The sequence below is a fragment of the Danio rerio genome, chromosome 1 (genome assembly GCF_052040795.2).
Source record: "Danio rerio strain M-AB ecotype USA chromosome 1, GRCz13ab, whole genome shotgun sequence".
Classification (NCBI taxonomy): Eukaryota; Metazoa; Chordata; class Actinopteri; order Cypriniformes; family Danionidae; genus Danio; species Danio rerio.
The window spans coordinates 11733591-11761264 of record NC_141021.1 but is presented as its reverse complement, the minus strand read 5'-3'; the positions used below and the strand labels follow the sequence as shown (position 1 = coordinate 11761264).

The 27674-nt window shown below is 36.4% G+C and overlaps 2 protein-coding genes across 17 annotated transcripts in view; both read left to right on the top strand.

The window, feature by feature from the left end:
* trpc5a (transient receptor potential cation channel, subfamily C, member 5a) overlaps positions 1–11088 on the top strand; it is a 146338-nt gene extending 135250 nt beyond the window's left edge. For 10 of the 16 annotated variants that reach the window (XM_087235771.1, XM_087235772.1, XM_087235776.1 and 7 more), the window contains one exon: positions 92–2133. In XM_087235771.1, coding sequence (XP_087091897.1) covers positions 92–967 — 876 coding nt within the window. In that variant the 3' untranslated portion in view covers positions 968–2133. 16 annotated transcript variants of the gene reach the window in all.
* Positions 11089–15333: 4245 nt separating this feature from the next.
* cnpy3 (canopy FGF signaling regulator 3) lies at positions 15334–26229 on the top strand. The gene is given in 6 exon segments (NM_001039805.2): positions 15334–15511; positions 16129–16255; positions 17731–17827; positions 18697–18819; positions 21403–21520; positions 25264–26229. Coding segments are annotated over 6 exon segments (831 nt in total). The 5' UTR covers positions 15334–15411; the 3' UTR covers positions 25530–26229.
* The last annotated feature ends 1445 nt before the right edge of the window (positions 26230–27674 follow it).

The following is a 27674-nucleotide window of genomic DNA, read 5'->3' as shown; positions in this document are numbered from 1 at the left end:
CAAAAATTATTTTTTTGAGTGCACACAAACACATGCACTGTATATCTTTTCTGAATCCGTTTCATAATTCTGCGCTATCTTTCTGCTGTAGGAGCTAAAACAGGACATTTCCAGCTTCCGCTACGAGGTTTTAGACCTTCTTGGCAACCGAAAGCCTCCTCGGCGGAACTATTCATCCAGCAGCGAGGCCACACTTCGAGACGAGGTCAGCGACGACGGCGAAGCCTGTCATCACAGTGACGGGAGCAGCATCGGAGCCAAGGGCGTCTCTTTCAAAACCATCACACCTTCGGATCCATCGTACGGGGTGTCTGCCCTCTTCCACTCCATCTCTGGAATGGAGGCCGCTGGGACGACGAGAGAGGGTAAACCAAAGATCAATGGACTGAGGAAGAACCCCTCGCCCTCCTCTTCCCTCTCATCAGTGGCTCCAGCGAGAGCTCCAGCACTTTCACGGACTTGGAGGCGATTTTCCCGCTTCTCGAGCTCCAAGAAGAACTCTTTCAGACGGCTCGGACTGCTGTTTTCTCGCATGGGCAGCCACCTCCCGCAGCCCACAGGCGTTACCGCTGCAACCTACACTATCTCAGATGGTTTGCTTCATCCGCCCGGGGCTTGGCATGACTTGGGCTTTACCAGGGGCGACGGCCCTGTCACCAGAAGTGAGACCAACCTTAATCAGGTGGCAACTTTAAATGAGGGTGGCATTGGCATTGGTGGAAGTGGTGTTGGAATGTCGACCAATGGACAGAGAGCTAACGGGAGGGATGTTTTACTAACATTAGGACCTCTGTCGCCACCTTCTTCCCTGCACTGTGCTTCCAGTTTCTCCGCCTCCAGCTCCCGCCTCCTGGACTCAAACGAGGACGTGTTTCAGGGATTGGTCGGGCCCTGCGTTGGACAAATGCCACACTCCTCCTCCTGCTGGGTTACGGAACAGGACGATTCGGTAACCACGCAGCTATAGTATTGCTAGTCTGTACTGTACAGCACTTTGATAATAACAATAATCATCAATGAGATCAATAACTATTACCTTAACGACAACCGATCCTTCTGTTTGTTTTGTTTCTTTCGTTTGCTGCTGCAATATTTGTCATTTCTCTCTGAGATTTAACCAAATCTAAAGTCATTTGTGAGACAGATGGGATGAGTAAATGAAACAATGGACGGCGATAGATTCAGAAGGGACAGAAAAGTGCCACGATCAGCATAGCAGGAGGACGTAGGCCAGGCTGCATCTTTGTCTTCATTACATAACATCTTCCAGTACCAGTAGATTGTTTGTTTCGTTCCAAAACAGGGACATCATTTGATTTGCATCTTCTTTTTGGTTTGGTTCAAAGAGTACAACTCTCCCCTTATTAGTGCACCTGCCATCGGTCAAAATAGATTGAAAGTTCACCTCATTGTGGCTTTATCTGTAGCTGTTTTAATCAGGCCACAGATTAAAATGGCTCCCTCACTGACCACTACTACTCCTGACTGCCCACATTTTGTTGGAATACCACAAATAGGCTAATGTAGGGCTTTTCTAGGTCAGCAATTGCAGGATGGTGTTATTATCAAAACCTGGCAAACAGGTAAGTAAAAGCCATCATTTCTGCTCTTACTGATTAATTATGTATTTAATTAAAGGGCACCTATGATCAAATCATCTTTTTTAGGCTGTTTGGACAGAACTGTGTGTAGGTATAGTCTGTTCACAGTTATATTGGGGTGATATAAAGACAATAAGTCTCTTTTTTGAAATTTCTTGGTGTTAAAATAAGATCCAAATCCCTCGCATTTTAAGGCCCACCGCAATGTGATGTAGAAGTGTGGTTTACCAGCCCACCGAATTGATTGACAGCCTCATATTAACATGTCTTCGTAGTAACGCATACTGTATAATCATATCAACAAGCCATGATGTGCGCAAAGCAACTGGGCTTAAAAGATCTGTTCAGCGCTCTGTGATCATCAATCATCATCAAATGTGATCAAAAATGAGTTTACAAGTTTAAAACGTTTTTAAAGCAGTGCATGTTTATAATAAAGACAGTAAAATCACTGTAAATCATCACCACAGTCAGTACAGTTATAAAAGAAGACGCTTCAATCCCGGTTTTTTGGATGTTAAATCAGGTTTATTTTGTACATGAACTTAATGGATGTCCATATAGCAGTGGATATTACCATGTATCCTGTCATATTTGCATGCAAAAACAGTGGCAAGGTAAATGCGCCGCTGTGTGTGTGAACTTTGTAACAGCATTGTGTTTGACTCATCATTGCAGAAAGGCTTGAATTAATGCCACAAGAAATACATCAAATTAATAATCCTTGAGAAATTTCTTACTGTAGTTTTTTTTTTTTTACGTGAGATGTGCCTTTATGTTTGTCACTGTGCTGTTTATCTAATGCAGCCGAGGTGGAGATTGAGGCACACTCTGACAGGCACGTGGAAACTGTGGGCAGGGAGAACTACCATTAAAGGCACAGGCAACAAAAACAGCTATAAAGTGATTAAAGCAGACAGTACCAAATATTCTGGAAGGTATAATAAATAATCTAATGGGTGTTTTGAGCTGAAACTTTACAGACACATTCTGGAGACACAAAAGACTAAAATCTAGAAAAGGGGGTAAAATAGGTGCCCTTTAAATCCCTAACATGATATATACCTTATTAAACAGTTAGAGCAGGAATTAAGGCTCTGTCAGGACAGTGTAGTTGTAATGCTTGAGGAAGAGGAAATGGTTTTCAATTAAGATGTGCTAACTTGCAGAATGAGACTCTCTTTTTATGCAACACATTTCTCGTTATGAAATATGATATCACTTGGTGGATTGAGTTGTGATGCTTTCTAACACCAATCAAGTTCCTTTTTGGACAAAACTAACCAAACGAATCAACCAAAAGCACCAGGTTCTGTAACAAACAGTCCATATGAGCCAAGTGAGAAAGTGCTCTTAAAGCAGGGGTGTCTAAACTTGGTCCTGGAGCGCCGGTGTCCTGCAAAGTTCAGTTCCAACCTCAATCAGGCACACCTGGTCTAGCTAATCAAGCTCTTACTAGGCTTTCTAGAAATATCCTGCAGGTGTGTTTAGGCAAGTTGGAGCTAAAATCTGCAGGACACCGGCCCTCCAGGACCGAGTTAGGACACTCCTGTCTTAAAGGTGCAGTAGGTTATTGTATTCAGAAGCATTTGTTGTTGTGCTGGTTGAAAGTCTCTTCAAAGTCTAATAGTAATGATTAAAGTAAATGACCTAAATGTACTTATTTGTATTTTTATATTTTGGGTAACAAAAACAAAAATGTTCATCTAATTAAATAGAGTCGGACCGACATCTCTCATAATTCCGATAAGTAGCCCAATCTTTCTGTCAGAAAATGCAGATTTGAACAACTGCGCAGCCTTTTGTACGAAGCTCCACCGACTGCTGGAGGTTTACGATCGGTAAAAATCTGCTAAATCAAAACTTTTTAAAAACCTAGGTCAATATTGGAGTTACCTTTGCACGCTGGAGAAAGGATGACACAATGGCTGAAGGATTTCTCTTAGACAGGTAATGTTCTGTTTTAAAACTGTTTTAGCTTCACGCAAAGCTGATGTAACGTTAGATGTTGTTGTTACAAATGGGTTATATCTTCACAGAAGTGTTGTTCAGCCACTAAAATCTTCCGATGAAAGATTGATAAGACTATTTTCAGTTTCATAAGGGACCTTTTACAGCATCGATAATGTAGATTTTAATTAGTTTAACAACAAAACACAAGTAAATACTGCTATTCCGCCTAGTCAAGGCGGAGGGACTGTGATTGAGAGATAAGCTGTAAGCATTGTGGAAGATCACCTACTGCACCTTTAAAGGAATAGTTCACCCAAAAATCATTATTAACAGACCCTTGTCTCATAAAGGGTTTTGTTCCACTAACTGATTTTGCTGTATTATTTCATAATACAAAAGCATTTTTAACAATATTTGTAACAAAACGGCTTAATTCTGGCCAATCTAAAAACGACCTTGTTCTGTTAGATGTCACTTGGGAAATATTTGAAAAATAATTGAAGTTTCTAATAATTTAGCCTTTGACTTTCTATAAAGTACATTTATTACACTTGTGATTTATTATCTTTGCATATAATTGCAGAAAACTAGTTTAGTGGGGGTGGCACGGTGGCTCAGTGGTTAGAAGTCACCTCGCAGCAAGAAGGTCACTGGTTTGAGGCCTTACTAGGCCACTTGGCGTTTCTGTGAGGAGTTTGCACGTTCCTCCCATGTTTCTGTGAGTTTCCTCCGGGTGCTCTGGTTTCCCTCACAGTCCAAAGACATGCGCTATAGGTGAATTGGGTTAGCAAAATGTTCTGTAGTGTATGAGTGTAAATGTAAGTGTGTATGGGTGTTTCCCAGTGATGGGTTGCAGCTGGAGGGCCTAAAATATATGCTGGATACCTTGGCGATTCCTTCCACTGTGGTTACTTCTAAAGGGACTTAGCCGAAAAGAAAATGAGTCAATAAATGTTTTAGTTGTTTAGGGGCGGCATGGTGGTTCAGCAATAAGCAGTCGCCTCACAGCAAGAAGGTCGCTGATTCAGTCCCGGCTGGGTTAGTTGACATTTCTGTGTGGTCTTTGCATGTTCTCCCTGTGTTCGTGTGGTTTTCCTCCGGGTGCTCCAGTTTCCCCCACAGTCCAAAGACATGCATTATAGGTGAATCGGGTACAGAAATTAGCCTTAGTGTATCGGATAAGTGAGTGTGTGTATGAATAGAAGAGTGTATGGGTGTTTCTCAGTACTGGATTGCAGCTGGAAAAGCATCCACTGCGTAAAACATATGCTGGAATAGTAGGCGGTTCATTCCACTGTGGCAACTGCTAATAAATAAGGGACTAGGCTGGAGGAAAATTAATGATTGAATAGTTTAGTGGGTGTTGCTAATATAATGCTTGCTGGCAAATTTAACACCTTTCTTACTTCTGAACAACATAATCTCAATGTTCAGGAAAAACTTAACCTCTATTGTGGATTTTTATTTATTATTTTGCTATTGTGGTAAATAGGAATGCAAAAAACAAAAGTTTTAGAAATGACCATTCTAACCTATTCAGAAGGTAGTGTTTTCCCAGAGAGATGCAAGGGATTTTTTCTGTTTACAGGGGCTAGTTGATGATGTTTATTGCCACCTGACTCCAGGATGTTGGTGTATTCCTCTCACCGCCTGCGTAAAATTCCCCAGCCGAATTACACGACAAACAGCAAGGTCATGTGGTGATTTAACAGCCACACGAATCTGAAAAAGCAGATCAATCCAAAAGTCATTTTGTAAATCATTTTTAACAGCTTATGCTTCTGATAAATGTGAAAAGCCGAGAGATTATCAGAGAGGAACAGTACATTTTTGGGTGAACTATGCTTTTGTTTAAAATTAACATGAAGATGATTATTTATTTCCTTAATACATATTCCTGATATGATTATGTGTTATTTATTAGTGAATGTTCCATCATCTGTCTTCATCAAGATTCCTTGTATTTAAGCTGACTGATATTATTGGACAATGTCACATTGATTGTGCAGGCTATTAATATTAGCCTTTTTACATCTCATTATGAATGTTATGTATATTTAACATTCATTTAAAAGGTTATAACAATGAATTCCAAGAACTGACAAATTTGCACATTTTGAAATGCAAAACTTGGCCTTTATGTACAAAAAGCACCACCCTGCTCTGACATTGCACAAATGTGTCAGTGCCAGCTTTCTATATGAAAATATCAGTGCTGGACAATGATTCATTTTAAAAATCGCGATTAATTGTACGGTGGTCTATGATTAGGCCCACACAGAATCTGCGCACGCAAAATTCTGCAGATTTTCGTCAGAATTTTCCGCAGATTTTCGTCAGAATTTTAGCCCATCATTAATTCTGTTTATTTACCTGAGTAAATGTGTGTGAATCTATATTTATTCAGTTTTTAAGTAAATTACAGTAATATTATTGACTAATATGAAAATGTTCATCTGATTAATGTACAATGCAATTTGTAAAGTAATATTTTCTGTCTTTTATTAGAGATATTATATGAGAGACTTGCTTTGTTAACCAAATAAAGTGAAAGTAATTAGATTTGCATTTTAAACATTAAATAAAAGTTAAAAATATATAATTCTTTATTTCACATATTAAGGTTTTTGTTATGATACTTTCAAAATAATTCTGCAGAAATCCGCAGATTTTTACCAAAATTTACGTTTTTACCAAAAAACGTCTGCAGATTCCGTCTGGTATCATCTATGATTAATCATAATTAATGCATTGTTGTGCGAAAAAATCAGTACAGCTTTTAAAAGAAGTGCATGTAATGTGCAGTAGGTGATTGTCATCAGAAACATGTTTTGTTGTACCGGTTGAAAGTCTCTTCTCATTCCACTAGTAATGATTAAAGTAAATGTGTTTAAATGTATTTTCATATTCTGGGTAAGGCATAGGACTAAAAAATGTTCATTTAATTAAAATTTGTCGGGCTGACAATTTGCATAATGCCGCGGTCACATTAAAGTTTGTGCATGCGAAATTCTGTTGTACGACGCTGCGAAAAGGGGCGGGATTGAACAAGATGATTGGACATTTAAAAAAGCAAACAATTGGTCCATGTTTTTAATTTCTGTCCATAGAGGTCATGATTTGACCTTTGATTGGTCTCAATCACGTGATGTGATTTCGCAGGTCAGAGTTCACCACGCTTGAACTTTACAATAAAGCGAACTGCTAAACTTGGCGCACGAGCTTGCGTTTCCGATCTGCTGCATTCGCGTGCTTATGAATGGAAGTCTGTGGGGGGATAAGTCTAGTGTGACCGCAGCTTAATTCTGATAAGTAGCCCAAACTGTCTGTCAACAAATGTAGATTTGTGCATCTGCCCAGCCGTTCATGTAGATCCACCATTTCCGCATGTGCCGACAAGAGAGAAAGATAGAGAGTGACAGCGGTAAAAACAAATGCTGAATCAATGTTGGAGTTACTTTTGCTCACTGGATGAAGGACGACACGGTGGCCGAAGTGTTTCTTTTAGACAGGTGATGTTTTTAAAACTATTTTAGTCCCCCAAAGCTGATGTAGATTGTGTTGTTATGAATGGGTTATATGCACAGAAGTGTTGTTCAGCCACTAAAATTTTCCGACGAAAGATTGATGGGGCTATTTTCAGTTTCATAAGGGATTTTTTTACATCATCAATAATCAGGGGTGCCGATGATGGGGTAGGGATGTCGCGGATGAAAGTGAAGGCTAGGGGGCAGACGTGCACAAATAGGGCTCAACCTTCTCTTGGATAAAAAAGTGCCCCTCAAAAATGAATGACAGTGCCCCCTCAGCAATCTCATCCAAACCCCCACACTCCACTCTTCCGGGGTATAGTGGACGAAAGTGAAGAACGGGGTGGGTGGAGGTGGTCGCAAATAAAAATTAAGGGGGGGAGGGTTGTCGTGAAGCCCTAACAATATCTCTGGCGGCTCAAAAAGCACGGACCCTTTGAATCGTCTTAACTTCATCCCACCCTTTCCTAGCGGCGCCCATGTCAATGATGTCGATTTTTATTTAGTTTAACAACAAAACCTAATTATAATATTATAATATGATAATATATTATTAATGTATATATATATATATATATATATATATATATATATATATATATACATATATATATATACATATATATATATATATATATATATACACACACATTTTTGAACAATGACAGCCTGTGGCGCGCTCCCTATATTGTATACGGTGCTACTCAGAATATTCGCTCTGAAATAGCATGTAAGTAGTAAGTAGTAAGCATGTAGTGATAAGTGTAATTTCTGCACCCTGCCGGCCAACCACTAAGCAAACAGTTTTCTAACTAGCGGATGACAAGATCTAGTGGGTTGAATGGCAGGGGAGGGACTGTGTTTTCAACAACATTATGCCGGATACATCACCTACTGCACCTTTAAGCACTTTTATTTTAAAAGTACTAAGTAAGTGTATGAGCAAGAAAAAACGTATTTTCATAACATTTTAGCAGTTAAAATAGTTTAAATTTCAACTTAAATTAAAACACAAACTAAATTTACAACCAAATATATTTGCTACTGCCATGACACAAATCTTACCTAATTTGTAATATAAATTAATTTGTGCTCAGATTTGATCATAATCTTTATAATAGGACAATTGCCGAACAATATCAAGTTAGCATTTAGAATTATTCTTTTTAACAGGTAAAAACAAAAACCTTTAATTTAATCAGGAAACATCATAAACAGTCCATTCTGTAGCAGCAGTCACCCTATTCTTTAACATTCATTATTTCATTTCACTTCAATATTTTAAGTTGTGTGTGCAAATTCATGTTGAATTTCACCTTAAACCAAACCAGTTATTGTTGTTTAACTCATCGTGCATCACAAATGTGGAAAATATGAAAGAAATGCATCTGATATGGATCTACAGTGTATGTTTATGGAACAGAATAGATTTGTTTGTTTTTTTCAGTGAGCCGCTGGCACTCACCCGGTGAAGCTTTTTCACTTTATTGCTATGATACGTGCACATCATAGTATGACATTACTTGTGTTATGCACCCGGAGGGCTGAAGTTATGCTAGAATCTAACATGACTGAAATCTTATTTTTGTATTTTGAATATAGCATGTACAAATGATTTTAATTTCAAGACTGTTTTAGTCTAGACGAGACCTTATTTATACATATTATAACGGTTTTTTGGAGCTGTTTTTTTTTTCTTTGACTGCTTACTTTATACTACTGTATGTGAATATTAATTAGTATATTATAATAATCAGGTATGGGGGAGATGTCCAGGGACATGCATCGAATAAGACATCCCCCTGCTCTGCGATGATGAATGCTGACGAACCATGTACAGTGCCTTGCAAAAATATTCAGACATTTAACCAACTCTGATATTATATTCAATTCTAGATATGGCATTGGAGATGCTGTTATTTCAATTTGGCGTTGCTTTATGTTAAAGAAATATGAATAAAATGTGGTATATATTGCATCATATGATAATTATTGGTAAGTATTAATATACAGTGCATCCGGAAAGTACTCTTAGCGCTTCACTTTTTCCACATGTTTTATGTTACAGCCTTATTCCATAATGGATTCAATTGATTTATTAGCTCAAAATTCTACACACAATACCCCATAATGACACTGTGAAAAAAAGATTTTTGGGAATTGTTGCAAATTTAGGAAAAATAAAAAAGCTGAAAAATCACATGCACATATGTATTCACAGCCTTTGCTCAATACTTTGTTGATGCACCTTTGGCAGCAATTACAGCCTTAAGTCTTTTAAAATAAGATGCCACAAGCTTGGCACACCTGTCTTTGGAAATTTTTGCCCATTTCTCTTTGCAGTACCTCTCAAGCTCTATCAGGTTGGATGGGAAGCAAAGGTGTACAGCCATTTTCAGATCTCTCCAGAGATGTTCAATAGGATTTAGTTCTGGGCTCTGGCTGGGCCACTCAATAACGTTCGCCGAGTTGTTGTGAAGCCACTCCATTGATATTTTGGCGGTGTGCTTTGGGTCATTGTCCTGCTGGAAGATGAACCGTCGCCCCAGTCTGAGGTCAAAAGCACTCTGAAGCAGGTTTTCATTCAGGATGTCTCTGTACATTGCTGCATTCATCTTTCCCTCTATCCTGACTAGTCTTCCAGTTCCTGCTGCTGAAAAACATCCCCACAGCATGATGCTGCCACCACCATGCTTCACTGTAGGGATGGTATTAGCCTGGTGATGAGCGGTGCCTGGTTCTGTCTAAATGTAACTCCTGGCATTTATTCCAGAGAGTTCAATTTTAGTCTCATCAAACCAGAGAATTTTGTTTCTTATGATCTGAGAGTCCTTCAGATGCCTTTTGGCAAATTCCAGGCGGGGACTGGCTTCCATTTGGCCACTCTACCATACAATCCTGATATGTGGATTGCAGCACAGATGGTTGTCCTTCTGTAAGGTTCTCCTCTCTCCACAGAGGAATGCAGGAGCTCAGACAGAGTGATCATCGGGTTATTGATCACCTCCCTGACTGAGGCTCTTCTCTCCCATTTTCTCAGCTTAAATGGCCGACCAGCTCTAGGAATAGTCCCGGTGGTTCCAATTATGGATAATGGAGGTCACTGTGCTCATTGGAACTTTTAGAGCAGGAGGAATTTTTCTGTGACCCTCCCCAGCCTTGTTTCCTCGAGACAATCCTGTCTTGGAAATCTACAGACAATTCCTTTGTCTTCATGCTTAGTTTGTGCTTTGACATGCACTGTCAACCCTGGGATCTTATATAGAAAGGTGTATGCTTTTTCATATCAAGTCCAATCAACTGGATTTACCACAGGTGAATTCCAATTAAGCTGCTGAAACATCTCAAGAATGATCAGTGGAAACAGAATGTAGCTGAGCTCAATTTAGAGCTTCACAGCAAAGGCTGTTGATACTGATGTACATGTGATTTTTCAGGTTTTTTATTTTTCATAAATTTGCAACAATTTAAGAAAAAACATTTTTTAAACATTTATTTGTTATTAAGGGGTATTGTGTGTAGAATTTTCAGGAAACAAATGAATTTGAACCATTTTGGAATAAGGCTGTAACATAAAAAAAATATGGAAAAAGTGAAGCGCTATGAATAATTTTCGGATGTGCTGCAAATCCAACAAAAATAGCAGTATTTGAGAAATATTAAAATGTGCGGAATGTCAAAACAATTTTGTTTTAATAAATTAGATTCGGGGCTTTGAAATGCAACATAACAGAACACAAACTGCAGTGTGGGACTGTGTAATCCAGTAACATGACAGAATTGGTCAAGGCCTGATTACTTTTGGCAAGGCGCTGTAAATGCTTATGTAAACACTTGAATGAAATACATGCTCCTCTTGTATGATTCTTACTAGTTTCTACTTTTCCTTGGAAATGTGTGAACTTACGACGAAGATTTAAAAAAAAGTAGTTTCGACAGCCAGAAACTGAACTCAAGGGAATGCCGAATATGCAGATTCAATAAAGCTAAATAACCCTGCTGTTGCTGATGACTGTTTTTTTTTATTTTGACAAGATATAAATGATAGATATATGCTCTGCTTTTAGTTGTGCTTGGCTGCAACTCTGTCCTTTTTATTTAAAAAATATACTTTAAAACATTATCGGAAATATATGGGGATTGATTCGTGCTACAATAGCTGTATCCAATTGTCACTTACTTGGAAAATAATGAAACTTTTTTATATAACTGTTTAAATTTTCACGCACAACCATCTCTAGGGTTTAACGAGCGTGGTCTAAAAAAGAAAAAATATTGAGTGAGCGGCAGTTTTGCGGGTGCAAATGCCTTGTTGATGTCAGAGGAGAATGGCCATGCTGGTTTGAGCTGATAGAAAGGCAACAGTAACTCAAATAACCGCTTGTTACAACCGAGGTACACAGAAGAGCATCTCTGAACACACAACACGTCAAGCCTAGAGGCAGATGGGCAACAGCAGCAGAAGACCACACCGGGGAACTCTTGTCAGCTAAGAACAGCAAACTGAGGCTACAATTGGCACCGGATCACCAAAGTTAGACAATAGAAGATTGTTAAAATTTGGCCTGCTCTGATGAGTCTAGATTTCTGCTGCAACATTCGGATGGTAGGGTCAGAATTTGGCATTAACAACATGAAAGCAATGATCCATCCTGCTTTGTATCAACGGTTCAGGCTGGTGGTGGTATAATGGTGTGGAGAATATTTTCTTGGCACACTTTGGCCCCATTATTACCAATTGAGAATCCTGTCAATGCCACAGCCAACTGAGTATTGCTGACCATGTCTATCCCTTTATGACCACAGTGTACCCAGCTACTGATGGCTACTTTCAGCAGGATAATGTGCCATGTCATGAACACAACCCATGTCGAATCATCACAGACTGGTTTCTAGAACATGGCAATGAGTTCACTGTACTCAAGTGGCCTTTACAGTCATCAGATCTCAATCCAATTGAGCACCTTGTAGAGGAACAGGAGATTAGCATCATGGATGTGCAGCCGACAAATCTGCAGCAACTGCGTGATGCTATCATGTCAATATGAACCAAAATCTCTGAAAAATATTTCCAGTACCTTGTTTAATCTATGCCACTAAGGATTAAGGCAGTACTGAAGGCAAAAGAGGGTCCAACCTGGTGTACCTAATAAAGTGGCCGGTGAGTGTATGTGTGTGTGTGTGTGTGTGTGTGTGTGTATATATATGTATATATATATATATATATATATATATATATATATATATATATATATATATATATATATATATATATATATATATTTTTTTTTTTTTTTTTTTTTTTTTCTTGCAGTCTTGATTGTCTTGTGATCCTTTAGAAGCCATTATTCTAATGTGCTGATTTGATGCTGGAGAAATATTTCAGATTAACATCAATGCTGAAAAATCTTTGCTGCTTCAATATTGAGCATCACAGCCTAAAAAGTGTTAAAGAATTACATAAATGCATGATTATTATTATTTTTTTCACTGCAAAACCAACAATAAATGCAGCAATTACGTATAATTGCAATTTTTAGGAAGTGTTATAGCAAGTTTATTCATTATGAGCAGCAAACATCAGAATTGGGCTGTATTGCTTTTATTTTTATTGCTGTATTTTATTATTTTACACGCAAATTACATTCTAATCAAATGATATTCTTTTCATACCTAATAAGAATTTATTGCGGATTTTATTAAATATATTATCTTCATTTTATTATTACTTATTTATTTTAAATGCACCGTGGCATGAAGAATGAAACACTAAAATGATCTTTTACTTAAAGCACACATAACTTTATTGATTTACTCTTTGTTTTTGTTTTTGTAGGTGTATAAACTCTATATTCTCCCTTGGTATTGCATCATATATCAGTCATTAATGATATGTTTTATACTAGCTTGCCTATTCAAAGCAAATGCAAGTCATGTTACCAAAAAAAAAAAAAAAAAAAAAATGTGCCCTTGGAAGTGTTGACGTCTGATGCTCAGGTTAAACTACAGCACACTGTCCAAAAAATACATCCAATCTCCTTCAGTCTCCTCAAATAATCCCAGTGATGGCAGGAGATGCCTATAAATCAGTTCTCTGTGTGTGTGTGTGTGTGTGTGTGTCTCTCTCTCTCTCTCTCTCTCTCGTTTTTTTTAAAGGTAAATTCAGATAAACAAGGATTTCTGCCATGCATTTCAATAACTCTCTTTATTAACGGCATATTCAGTATGGTCTGAGGGCATACAGTAGGTGAAGTTAATCAAGGTGGATTAATGTAGCTGGATTTTGCATGTGAGGTAATTTGTGGATGACAGAACAAACGTTCCTGAGTGTTTTTTTTTTTTTTGGCAGGGGTGAGATTAGCCAACACTGACACTGTAGTAATTGGTAAACATGACATGCTAATTTATGAGTGCGATGTTGAATATAAATGACGTGGAGTGTATTGCCCTCTAGTGTTTGAGCACTTCTATTGCACAACCACTCCACATTTAAATGGATAGTTTACCTCAAAATATAAAATTCTGTCATCATTCACTCACTCACAATTGACTTGTTCCAAATTAATGTGTGTTTATTTGCTCTGTCGAACACGAAGGAATTTATTTTGAAGAATAGCGGCTACAATTGACTTCCATAGTTTTTTTTTTCTTTTCCTACGATGGATATCAATGTTCAGTTTCCAACATTCTTCAAAATAACTTAAATGTGTTCAGCAGAAGAAGAAAAAAATTAAGGCAGAGTAAATGATGACAGAATTGAAATGTTTGGGTGAACTATTCCTTTAATTTACTTGGTAGTAATTTGAGATTGAGATCATAATTTAGTTTACTTGTATTTTTGTTTACTTCTTATATATTTACCTCATATATATATATATATATATATATATATATATATATATATATATATATATATATATATATATATATATATATATATATATATATATATATATATATATATATATAATCCATTTCAAGAAATTTCAACAATATTCTGAAAACATTTGCTTACCCTTTCTTTCTTTCTTAAACATATTGTTGTCAATCGTAACCTTAAAATGCTTTATTTTATTTATTTTTTATTAATTCAATGCAAAAGAGGTATTAAATATTTAAATAGTTTTCTGAACGGGAAAACATAAAAATATATACATTTAAATAAATTAAATGTTTTCAGAGCTTGACATTTTTTCGGTGCTTTTTTGTTTTGTGATTGTTCTAAAAGATTTACATATAATTTGGTCATTCACAAAATGGAAAAAGTTTGGTTAACATGAGTATGGCATTTCCCCTCATAACATAACCAAAATAAAAATACATTGTCCTTTACAATTCAAGTTCTCATTATCAGAATAAAACAATACATCAAATAAACAAGTTTCTTTTCTTTCATTTTTCCAAAATATTTATGAGTAAATAAGACGATGCAAAAGATGCAAAAAAAGGTTTGTACTTAGGCAACAATGTGGTTCTGCATAACTTTTTAATGTAAAAGTTATTGTCTATACTTTTACACTATTGATACATAACTGGTGGGTGATGAATAAGTTGACGGTTCATATCCGAAAAGAAAATGAATGATACTTAACTGATTGGTATGTAAAAGATTGGATTCAGAGGACATATTACCACATAAGAGCTGAACAAGTCCACTAGGAATTGCATTAAAGACTATTGAACACTCTTTAGCAGTAATGGGCATCTTGTAATAATTAGGACAATAATTAAAAAGTTGTACATTTGAATAACTGTCTCACCAATATAATATCATTATTATACCAATTTCTATTTATCAATTCTATTTTAATTTATTTTTAAGGTTTTACATTTGTTGTTTCATGCTGTATCACTAATTTATGTGGAGCGAAAAATATGCTTATAAGTTAGTTATAAATAAGCATCCATAGTGAACCTGTTTATGAAAAGAGGAAAGTTTAATTGGCAACTTCTTAATATCAAAATGTTATTACACCTCAAATTGCATCTTAAAAAAGATGACCCACCTAGTCAAAACCTAATTCAGGGATGATGCTTCAAATTTTGCCTTTAGAATTCAGGTAATTTTTAATTCTCTTGTTTCACTGTCAAAACCTTTCAACGCATCACACAAACATCTCATGCATGATTACGTGACGTCGCGACCCCGCCCTCGTTTATCACTGGCTCCCTCATGCCACTTCGGCGCTCTTGATTGGTCCACTTCTCGTAGCGTCTGCGTCAACCTGCCACAGCGGAAGTGAAGCTTTAGAAGAAATAGCGGCTATTTGATAAGCATGCCCGGGGTTTTAGTATTGCTCGTTGTAAATATTTACCACTAACAAAAAATGAATGTTTTTATCAGTGTCGTGTTGTTTCTCGGAAGTGCCAGAGCCGCCAGTAAAACCGGGGATGATGAATGGGTGCATCTGCCAAATAAATGTGAAGGTAGGCTGTGTTTATTTGTAATGGGTGCACATTTTACCTTAAATCTCCATCATAATATCTTATATTAAGGATTTTCTGTGCGTGACAACTTCTTGAGCGATCTTGCATACATATTTTACTCAATGTGAGGGGTTTGATATAATGTCAGGTTAAGTTATGTTAATAACAGCTATCTAAATCTAAGATCTTTTGTTTTAAATTTCATAACAGATATAAGTAAATAATTTTAATGTATACTTATGAAGCTGTGAAACATTAAACTGATTTCAGTACCTGATACGCCATATATTTTAGATATCATGTTACAATATATTGTGGTATGCTAAATATTGCCATTACATTTTAATTATTAATTACATGTAATAATCATTAAAAATTCAAACTATTTAATTTACATAAATGCATCTGTGGAAAACAAAAGCAGATTTCCTCTTTTTAACGGCTTCACTGGTTGTGTCTCAAAAACTAGTGTGCTCCCTAAATAGACTGCCTGTTTTGAGTGTTTAAACAGACTAATTGTATTGTCTATGTAGACATGATACTAGGATTTGACACATAGCAACTTTCTGTTCCTCTTTGATTTTCTAATTCTGAATATGTTCTGTGTATTTTTGTAGTGTGCAAGTTTGTGAGTATTGAGATGAAGTCAGCATTTGACGAGACTGGAAAAACAAAAGAAGTCATTGATACCAACTACCGCTTCCTGGATGATAAAGGGGCACCGCCAATCAAATATGTCAAATCGTGAGTATCTTTTGGGCTTTATTGCAAAGTGATATAATTAGGATTCTTGATAGATATGTGGAAGTAGGGCTGCACAATATTTAAGAAATTTAACATTGTTATATTTTTTATTCTGTGATTTATAAATTGTGATGTGAATACAGTTTCACTAGATGAATTGAATAACTGTTGGAAAGAATTTTTGATTGGGATAATTCTGGTGGTGAGTGCATAAACTATAAGTAAACAATCTACAAGCATAGATAAATTCAATAAAGAAACATATGCTAATTAAATTAACAGTGTTTTATTGTTTTCTGAAGAGATGAAATGTATTCAGGCATAGAGCAATTGAATAATGAACAGTGTTGGTTAATTTACTTTTAATAAGTAATATATTACAAATTGCTGATTACTACTGGAAAATTGTAAATTGATTACATTACTAATTACTTCATGTAAAAAGTAATCAGATTACTAATTACTTTGAAGTTACTTTTAAAACATATAAAATATACCTACAAAAATACAAAAACTGCAGCTCTTTCAGTAATTTAATATTCACTGAAAAACATCACAATGGGTTGATCACAGCAGCTTGACCTATTCAAAATACTTAGAGTTCGCCTAAAACTTAAAATTCTCTCATCATTTACTTTTTCCAATCCTGTTTGTATATTTTTTTTTACACAAAAGGAGGCATTTAGAAGAGAACTGTCCTTCTTGGTGATGAGTATTGTCTTAAAATGATTTCTGTTTAAATGTTTGAACAAGTTGCAGGTCGAGTTAAAAGCGGTCGAAAGTTCTTTAGAGACTGAACATAGACTGCATTCACAGCAATATTTTTTTATTTACGCTCAATGAAATCAAAGTAATGTCTGTATTTCCACTTGAATAAACATCCACTCTCGACAGCAACCATTTCAGCTCGCAATCTACAGCAATTTGAAAGCGCATGCTAATTAACTGACGCTGCAGCAGAAAACGTGATTTAAAAGAAGCATTTTTTCTTCTAAATATTATATTTGTAACGTAACTAACTTGACTTTAATTACTGTAATTAAATTACACAAATGTAAAATGTAATTCATTACATATTGCTTATTCCTCAAAAATGTAATTAGAATACAGTAACGTGTTACTGTGTAACGTGTTAAACCCAACTCTGATAATGAAATGTAAAATAATACTGCATAATCTTCATTTAATAAACAATTCAATACAAATTAATTGATACTCATTTTTCAAAGTTACAAATGATACGTTGTCTAACTCCTGAATGGCTCTAAAACCCTCATACAGTCACAGGCCTCGCAAAAAAAACACTCGCAAAATGATGAATTCTTATCCAGAATTAACATTGAGCATACTCGCGATGTGACTATTGCAAATGATTATATTGACACTGAAACCAAATATTGATGCAGCCCTATGTGTTAGTCAAACAAACATTAATAATATGCGTTTTACTGAGCAATGTCTCTTTTACTTTCCAGTGATATTCGTTTTATAGAGGTGACGGAGAACGTTTGCTCAAGGATTATGCAGTACAATCTACACAAAGAGAGAGATGGAAGCAATCGCTTTGCAAAGGTTGGGGACCACTTTTATTTTTTTTCCAGCAACTTCAATAATTGCACTGGAAAATATGACATTTTATAGGTTATTTTTGTTCTAAACTACTAACTAAATGTTTGGAAATATTAAGATAGGTTTGTGTTTTTGAATTAAATATCTTCTGCTCACGAAGGTGGCATGTATTTGATTACAAAATTGTAAACATAACTTCATTAGTTTCCTTTTCGGCCTAGTCCCTTTATTAATTTAGGTTCGCCATAGCGAATGAACTGGCAACTTATTCAATATATATGTTTTATGCAGCGGATGCCCTTCCAGCTGCAACCCATGACTGGGAAACATCCATACACTTTCAATCACACACATACACTACAGACAATTAAGCATACTCAATTCACCTATAGCGCATTTCTTTGGACTTGTGTAGGAAACCAGAGCACCCGTAGAAAACCCATGCCAACATGGGGAGAACATGCAAACTTCACACAGAAATGCCAACTGACCCAGCCGAGGCTTGAACCAGTAACCTTTCTGCTGTGTGGCCACCGCGCCGCCCCATTATATAGATTATTATTTCTATTTAAAATCAGTTTTCTGTGAAAATAAATGTAGTTATTATTGTAAAATGTAATTTATTCCTGTGGTGCATAAATTAATTTTTACATTTATGTTACAGTACAGATATACAGTAATATAAAATAATTATGTTTCCATCTTTTGACTGATTATGCTTAACTATAAATGTTATTGTAAGAAAGAAAAAAACACAATTTCATATAAAAATGCCATAAATGTGATGTCAGATAATTTAACAGCATCTAAAAAAATGGAGGTGTGTTTTTACTTTGAAGCATTTTCTTATTTGTCTTTTTTTTTCTGCTCAGGGTATGTCTGAGACGTTCTCTACCTTGCATAACCTGGTTAATAAAGGTGTGAAGGTGGTGATGGACATTCCCTATGAGCTGTGGAATGAGACCAGTGCAGAAGTGGCTGACCTCAAAAAACAGGTGAGTGTGAGTGACTGAGAAATCTGGGTTATCAGTGGAATATATAAATACATTTTGCCCTTAATGTGGTTATTTTTAAGATTCACTCAAGTTAAAATAATCGTGCTGCTTCATGCATCAAGGATGATACAGCCCATTTAAGTATCTGCATTACATTAAATAAAAAAGGTGATTTTTTTAAGTACATTTATGTTTAAAATAACCAAATATACAGTAGGTGAAGTAATGTTCTGTAATCATTCAGCATAAAATTTAGAACTATGAAAACATAAACAACATGCTCAACTGAGACTAGTTTCTTTCGAGGTTTTTTCATACACTTTTGTCAATTGGTGATGTGTGTTCCTTGCCACCGGCTTGCTTGGTCGGGACTTGTGGAGCTGCACATTGATGGATTTGCTCTTCAGTGTTTGGACTTCCAGCAGTAAAATTTCAACCACACTGAACTGAAACTCTGAAAAATGGACTGACACACTTTCAATTTACTAGATCTTCTATGATAAGCTGCGTTGAAACAATGTATATTGTAAAAGTGCTATAGAAATAAACATGAATACTTATTCTGATCTGTACCTATTAGATTGTTTTTAGGAAAATGTAAGAAAACTAAATATTATTATATTTTAACAGTGTACTTGCTGGCAAATGGGTAAAACACAGTAGTTTTAATAATGGCAAAGTGTAGGGATTTAAATTTTCATTTAATAATGACATATTATCAAATTTTGGTGATGTGCCACAATGACATTTAACCACAAATTATAGATTTTTGCAATAACTAAAAAAAAACTGTTCTTTTGTTTTTTGTCGAGTAATGATTGACCATAAGAAAATTAAAGTTAAAAATAATATCTTTTAAACGCTGTTTTTATCAAAGAATCCTGGGAAAACGTAAAATGAATAGCCCCCTGCTTTTTTAGGCTTGTCCTGACCCAAGTTCTATTGGGTGGAGCACAGAATTCCTTTAGTTTGTCTCTCGACTATAATTTTACTCCCTTATTCAGATACCACTTTTTAAAGAATGGTTAAGAGAACTTCACTGAATAATTGAAACTAAAAAAATTAAAAAGTTATAAACAAATGATTTATTTATAAACAGAAAGAAAATAAAGTAATAAATATGCATATTTAGAATTATAATTCTATTTGTATATCAGATATTAATTATCAATACAACCTTCTATCAATACACAATAGATAAAATAAATGTAAAAGAAAGGCAGCTAATAACCTTCTATAAACAGAAACAGAATGGGCTAAACAAATGTGTATGTAATACCTGAACCCAAATCAGTTAATTATGGCCCGTTTCCTCTGAGTTGTTCGGTATGGTTTGGTACGTTTTTAATGCCATTTCCACTGTCAAAAGGTACCTAAAAGCAAACCATAGCACTTTTTGGGTATCCTTTGCAAAGGGCTAGGTCCATGACAAAAGGCTACCAAAAGGCGGAGCTAAACGCGTAGCTGAACGCTATTGGTTTATAGAGAAGCATTACTAGTGCATACACAAGCCAGGAGAATGAAAACAATGGAAACAACATTTTTAAATGCACAGCCGAGACATTACATCGTAATACTATATAATAACAAGCAATTTGTTGACCCGACTTCATACGAACCTTGTCGTCGTCTTGATGAACTGCCACAAAGTCAAGAAGAACAAAATCTGCCGTGTCCTTGTTGTTTTATGAGGCATTCTAAAAGCTCAAACAGTTTCACTTTCTCCAGAAAGATTGTGTTGTGTGCACTCCTCGCAGGTCTATATTTGAAATAGCGAACTTCGTGAGCTGATTATAATAACGTGCACATGATTATTGAAGTGCGGCTCACATCCACATCCCAGAAACAGACAAACGTAAGAGTGAAGCGGTAAAGCAAAGGAGCAATCTCTCAGCAACCTAAAACATGAACAAACTGCTATGTTTAACTGTTATCATCACCTTTTGGACTATTATGAACTCGGTATGATGGAATTACTTTCCAACAAGAGGTTACATGTGCTGGTGAAGATTAAAGATACAGATGAGAGGTTTGCACTGACTGTGGGCTATGTTTCGTGTTGTTTTTGAACCCAAATAAGGACTAAATGTATGCTGTGTGTAGTTATTCTGTGATTGGTAACATATCGAAGACTTTAAGGATCTGTATGTGCTTGTATATGTTGCAAAGGGTACATTGGTACCCTTTTGGCAGTGGAAACGCAAGCCTGATAAAGGTGACCTGTACCAGAACGTACTGCTTGGTGGAAACGGACCATTAAAGAACACTTTACACTTCTGAATGTTCTTTATAAATAGTTTTCACCAAAATACTCAGCAGTCCGATGTTGTTTTATTTTTGAGCATCAAATCAGCATATTACATTAATTACTACTTGAAAGTTTGGAGTAAACATTCAGAAAATAAGGTTTGACATTGCAGGAGCATTTAAAAAACTAATGTAAATTAAGTTGCAGTATCCATTACTGTTTTAGTGTAATCTTAATTAAATGTAGCCTAAATAAACAAGAGACTTCTTAGTGTATGTAAACCTGTGTGCAGTGTATGTTCAGAAAATAATATTACAGCTGTTTCCCTCCCTCAGTGTGATGTGATGGTAGAGCAGTATGAAGACGTCATCGAGGACTGGTATAAAGGCAGCCAGGAGGAAGATCTCACCACTTACCTGTGTGAAAAACATGTGCTGAAAGGACAGGACACTGGTAATGTGAAACTAACATCTGTTTTACTTCGTCCTGTAGCCACTTACAACAGCTTAACTGCTCTAGACATAATATTATGACTGCTCGCAGACTAAACCTCTTGATCTCTTTATCGGCATTGCTTTTAAGAGCTGTGGTTTGTGGAAGACTCCATGGGCCTGTGTTTAAGGCCATTGGAGCAGTATTATTAAAAGATATGTACTTTAGCATGTATAGCAGAGATACAACTGGCACCCATTGTGCCAACAAACTTGTACAACTAAATGGGCAAGGCTTCAGGGATTAAAAAAAGGTTTTAATGTACTTTTTTGCAGAATAATTATGTATAAATAAGATTTTCTGGGGCGATAGGGTGGCTCAGTGGTTAGCACTGTTGCCTCACAGCAAGAAGGTCGCTGGTTCGAGCCTCGGCTGGGTCAGTTAGCATTTCTGTGTTAAGTTTGTTCTCCCTGTGTTCGTTTGTGTTTCCTTCGGGTGCTCCAGTTTCCCCCACAGTCTAAAGACGTGCAGTAGAGTTGAACTGAATGAACTAAATTGGCCGTAGTGTATGTATCTATGAGGAACTATCAGTAACGCTTTTAAATGCATGCATGATTTTCATTTTCTTTCACATGTACTGTTTGTATAGGGAGAATACATTTCACAAGATAAATATTAAAAAGAAACTGAAATGTGAACGAGATGCTAATTGTCTAATCTGAGTCTGTGATTCATGTTAAACCAAGCTAAGTTAAAAGTGCTCCAGTCAGATCACAAACAACTCGACAAATTTATGCTGAGGGAGAACATCAACATTACTAATTTTTACTCTATTCAGCCAATCTCTAAAGATGATTCATTTTGATGAGTTTTACCAATTTTTAATCTATTCTGCTGATCTCTGGGTCTGACTGTATATATATATATATATATATATATATATATATATATATATATATATATATACACAGCATATAGCTTATCTTAGATTAGCATGAATCACTGAATCAGATTCGAAAATTGGCATCTTGCTCAAATAAAAAATAAATTTTAATTATTTTTTTATTTAGAGCTTGACTTTTCTGTAGTTCCCCTTCATTGGAACTCTAACGTGTGTTTGGAAGACACTGCAGGACGCTAGACGACCAATCACTCTGAAGAGTAAGAAAACGGCCAATGAATGCCAATCTCCACAGGTTCCAGTGATTAATCATAAACAGAGTAAATTAGCTGGCGCATGCAGACCAAGCACTCGATTTTCACTTCAGAGCCTCACACTAGAAACTGAAGTGCGCTCACGCTATGCTTAGCAAACTTCACATCAGGGGCGTGACAGGCTTAGCTGCTGTGGCATTTTCCATACACTGTCCCACAGTGTCATTCAGACACACGTCAGGGTTCCCATGAAGAGTAACGTCTCGGTTATGAACGTATCCCTCGTTCCCCGAATAGGGAATGGAGACGTGTGTTAGCTGAGGCTCTTCAACAGGCAAAAATTCTAATGCTCGCCCTGCACACAGCAGCAAAAATACTCTGTTAATCGTTAATTGCTGGCACCTGCGGAGCTGAGTTCTGCCAATTCATTTGACATTTATTGGCCCATTTTCTTACTCTTTAGAGTGATTGGTCGTCTAGCAATCTCCCGCAATGTCTACCAGACACACATCTCTGTTCCCTTTTCGGGGAACGAAGGTTACATTCGTGCGCTAAGACAGACAGAAAATTTAAAGTTATTTTCTAGGTTAATATGGCTAGGAACTACAGTGTACTCTCGTTCTGGGATAGTAATCAAGGATCTTTGTTGCCGTATGTTGCTGCTTATATTATGCATTCTCTGAAGATATTCCCCAGCAAAGTAATTATGTAACAGTGCTGTGTAATATCATTGCTCCTGCTGCAGCCATGGTACAGCAGCAAAGTTCCTTGATTATTACGCCAAAATATAGCATATATGTCCTAGCCATATTAACCTAGAAAATAGCCACTTTTCATGTTTCATTTGTCTTAGTACACGATGTAACTAGAGGTGTAGTTTTTATGTTTTGTGATATGCTAATGTATTAGACCATTACAGTGATTTATGCTAAGCTAAAATTCAACTGTTTAAGTCTAGGAGAGTTGTATTGACCTTATTCTTCAATTCTGTTGCCTATGGTTTATAAACGGCAGAAAATGGTCAAACTACTTGAAAACTACTACTCTACAAACAAATGTGTTTATGAGTATGCATAAAAAGTAGAATAATATAATACGAAAAGATCAGTTTGCAACAACAAGCAGCAGAACAAGCTGTTTTTAACATCTAAAAATCAATGGAAGTAAATACGACCAGAAGTCTTCAGCCAAAAAGATTGCAGTGGCTGCGCCTGCTTGTACAAGAAGAATAAATTCAATAATACGTTTATTTTCATGTTGATATTTAGGAAACGATCTCTCTTTTTTGTATAATATTACTAATTATAACATAGCCGGAAATGTTTTGCTTTGATAAGTTATAATATATTTTAATAGGCTTCATCAACAGTGAACGCTTTTAGACTCTCGAAAGCACTTACTGTTTTTGTTTGCTTTTTTGCAAAGTGAGTGACTCGCATGATAATGTTAGCTCTAACATTGCTAAAACAACAATCGCGATATTATCATAGACCAAATATACTGCACACCCCTAAACCAAACACTCTGTTCCCATAAGCCTAAAGACCCCATATTTATAATATATATTTTATATGGCATATTATACACTCGCCGGCCACTTTATTAGGTACACCTGTCCAACTGCTCGTTAATGCAAATATCTTATCAGCCAATCTCATGGCAGCAACTCAATGCATTTAGGCATGCAGACATGGGCAAAACGATCTGCTGAAATTCAAACCGAGCATCAGAATGGCAAACATTTAAATGACTTGGAAATGGCATGGTTATTGGTGCCAGACGGAATGGTCTGAGTATTTCTGAAACTGCTGATCTAATGGGATTTTCATGCACAACCATCTCTAGGGTTTACAGAAAATTGGCCGAAAAATGTGGGCACAAATGCCTTGTTGATGACAGAGGTCAGAAGAGAATGGCCGGACTGGTTCAAGCTCAAATAAGCACTCGTTACAACCGAGGTCTGCAGAAGAGCATCTCTTAACGCACAACATGTCAAATCTGCTCATACTGGTTTCGGCTTTACTCAAACGGCCTCCACAGTCACCAAATCCTCAATCCAGTAGAGCACCTTTGGGTTGTGGTGGAACGGCAGATTCGCATCATGGATGTGCAGCTGACAAATCTGCAGCATCTGTGTGATGCTATCATGTCAACATGGACCAAAATCTCTGAGGAATATTTCCAGTACCTTGTGGAATCTATGCCATGATGGATTAAAGCAGTTCTAAAGGCCAAAGTGGATCCGACCTGGTACTAGTAAAGTGTACCTAATAAAGTGGTCAGTGAGTGTATAAATCCAGTGCTTTTATTCCATTTTTAACCCTAGTACTGCAAATTTTGAATCCAGTGTGAAACCACTGGTGTTATGTTGTAAGATACAAATGATTCGCTGTCTGTCTTCATATCATGAGTTGGTTTCTTCCTGTTAAGAAGATTAATTTGCCATTGTGCTGGCTCCTGTGCCATCGCTATAGCAACCAAAATAGATCTGCCAGAAAAAGACATCACTTCCCGAACACAAAGCTCTGATTTGATCACTTGTTGCTAATAACAGAGCGGCTCAGAGATCGAACACAAACACATTCACATTCTCTCTCTCTCTGCTGCAGGCTGTCTTAAGGAGACATGGGCTGGAAAAAAAGGAGACATGGCAGCCATCGCAGAGGACAAGAAGAAAAAGAAAGGCAAAAAGAAGAAGGGTAAAGATGGTGAGGATGGGCAGAAAAAGGAGAAGAAGGTAAAGAAAAAGAAGAAAAAGTCCAAGATTTCTGACAGCGAGTCTAGCAAGCGGAGAATGGAAGCTGCAGGATTCACCTCAGATGAAGAAGAGATCCAGAAGAAAGTTCCTCTTAATCAGCCTAAAACTGAACTCTGATTTCTTTTGTGTTTGTTTGTTTCTGCCGCTTGAACATCAAAATGTACCACTGAGATATACGTTGAGTTGACACCTGATTTTCCCATGAATGCCATCCAGGATTAAGCTAAGATCAAATGCCATTTTCAGATCCAATAGTGGCAGCTAGACTAATCAAATCTTTCCTAGGATAAAATTTTATCATGTGTTTCTTCTGATATTCTTAATTGAAGGGATAGTTCACCCAAAAATGAAAATCACCAGACCTGTTTGAATTTTATTCCTCTTTTAAACACTAAATAAGATCTTTTGAAGTAAGCTGCAAACCGGTAACCATTGACTCTCATAGTGTTTGTTTTTCCTACTATGAAAATCAATGGTTACCGGTTTCCAGCATTCTTCAAAATACCTTCTTTGGTGTTAAACAGTAAAAAGAAACTCATAAAGTTTGAAATAAGGGAGTAAATGGCGAGTACATTTTTGGGTGGGCGATCGCTTTAATGAAGTTTGGAAGCTGTTGGAATGGATTCTAGTGTTCTCATTTTTACATCTTTACTAAACAATAGTTTTGGTTCTACGTTAAGGTAAGTTGTCTAATACCTTTATTATATTGTTATAGATAAGAAAGTTTTTCAGTATTAATATTTTTAGGTGGTATACATCTCTGTAAATTTGACCTTTTATGCATAAAAAATATCTTTAATGTTTAAATGGGATGCAATAAATGCAAAAATGATTGGGTATATCCCTAAAATATTATATATATATATATATATATAAAAAAACCCCGTTATTTTTATTAGACAGTCGGAACTTGGCACCTCATGAAGCTCAAATGTTCTACATCTCTTATTTACCTAATGCTGAGAAAGTTGGGACCTTTTTTTATCCATATATGGTACCATATTTTCTTGATATGTTCATATTTGTTTTGCGTTTATGCTGTGTTTATGTATGTGATGTCACTTTAAGGGAATGCTTGAGTTGTGTTTTTCTTGAATTCTTCTTTTCTTGACAGAATTGTTAACTTAAACTGTTGATCTGATATCAGGCGTGGTTATTTCCAAAAGCTGTTTGTGTGTGTGTGTCTGCTTGTGTGTGTGCATGTGCATATGTGAAAGAGGGAGAGATGCTCTGCAGGACTTGCAGGTATTTGAATGCCTATTTTGATTAGTGTTTTTTGGAATGTGTATGAAATTATTGACCTGGGATTGAACTGTTTAAGAAATATACAGGTCTTGATTTTCGGCACCAACACATTTCTTGAGGCTTTTGATAAGTGTTTGACGAGGCGTAGATGACTGGATAATAAAAAAGAAAACTGTCAAAAACTGTTAATTTTTTTTCTTTTTTTTCTTTTTTTTTTTTTTTACAGTTTTTCTGAATTGCTAAATCCCATATCATGATATCGTCACATTTTTTTAAAAGCAGGGTGTCTGCGGGGTCTTAAAGGGGTGGTCCATTACGATACAATTTTTTCAACTTTAGTTGATGTGTAATGTAGCTGTGTGAACATAAACAACATCTCTGCATTTAATATGTAATATAAGTTCAATGCAAAGAGAGACATTAGCTTTTACAGAGTTAGCTTAGCAAAGCCTACAGTGAACAGAGTTTGGGGACTACAAAAAAAAACATCCCGGCTTGTGAGATTACAAGGGTCTCTGGTTACGTGTATTTACCTCGCGCACACACACCTTGCGCTGCGAAGGGGCGTGGCCAGAAGTGTTTAATGTTAAAGCAGAGAAAGCTAAAATGCCGTCCAAACGCTGCTATTTTTACAGCACTCTTTCTGTGTGTCTGGGCTTCCAAATGACAGGACAAACAGAGAGAAGTGCGCACAGTTTAATTTTAAATATGTTTCAGAGAATTGTTAAAAAAAAAAAGGAGAGCTCCATTTTATAAAGGAGAGCTTCCAGAATCTCTCAGTTCAGTGCTGGATTCGGCTAAAACTCCAACCATTGAACCTGTGGATTGTGAGCCACGACCTGTAAGTATTTTTATTTGTTAAAATTCATCAACTACATGCACAGTTTCTAGCATTAATGGTATGTTGTTGCGAGGGCGGAAACGATGTTAATAAGGGGAAATGCTGTTCGGCACCGCTAACAATTCAGCTGCAAATTCATATTTATCAGTCAAACCGATGTAAACAGCCACAATCTT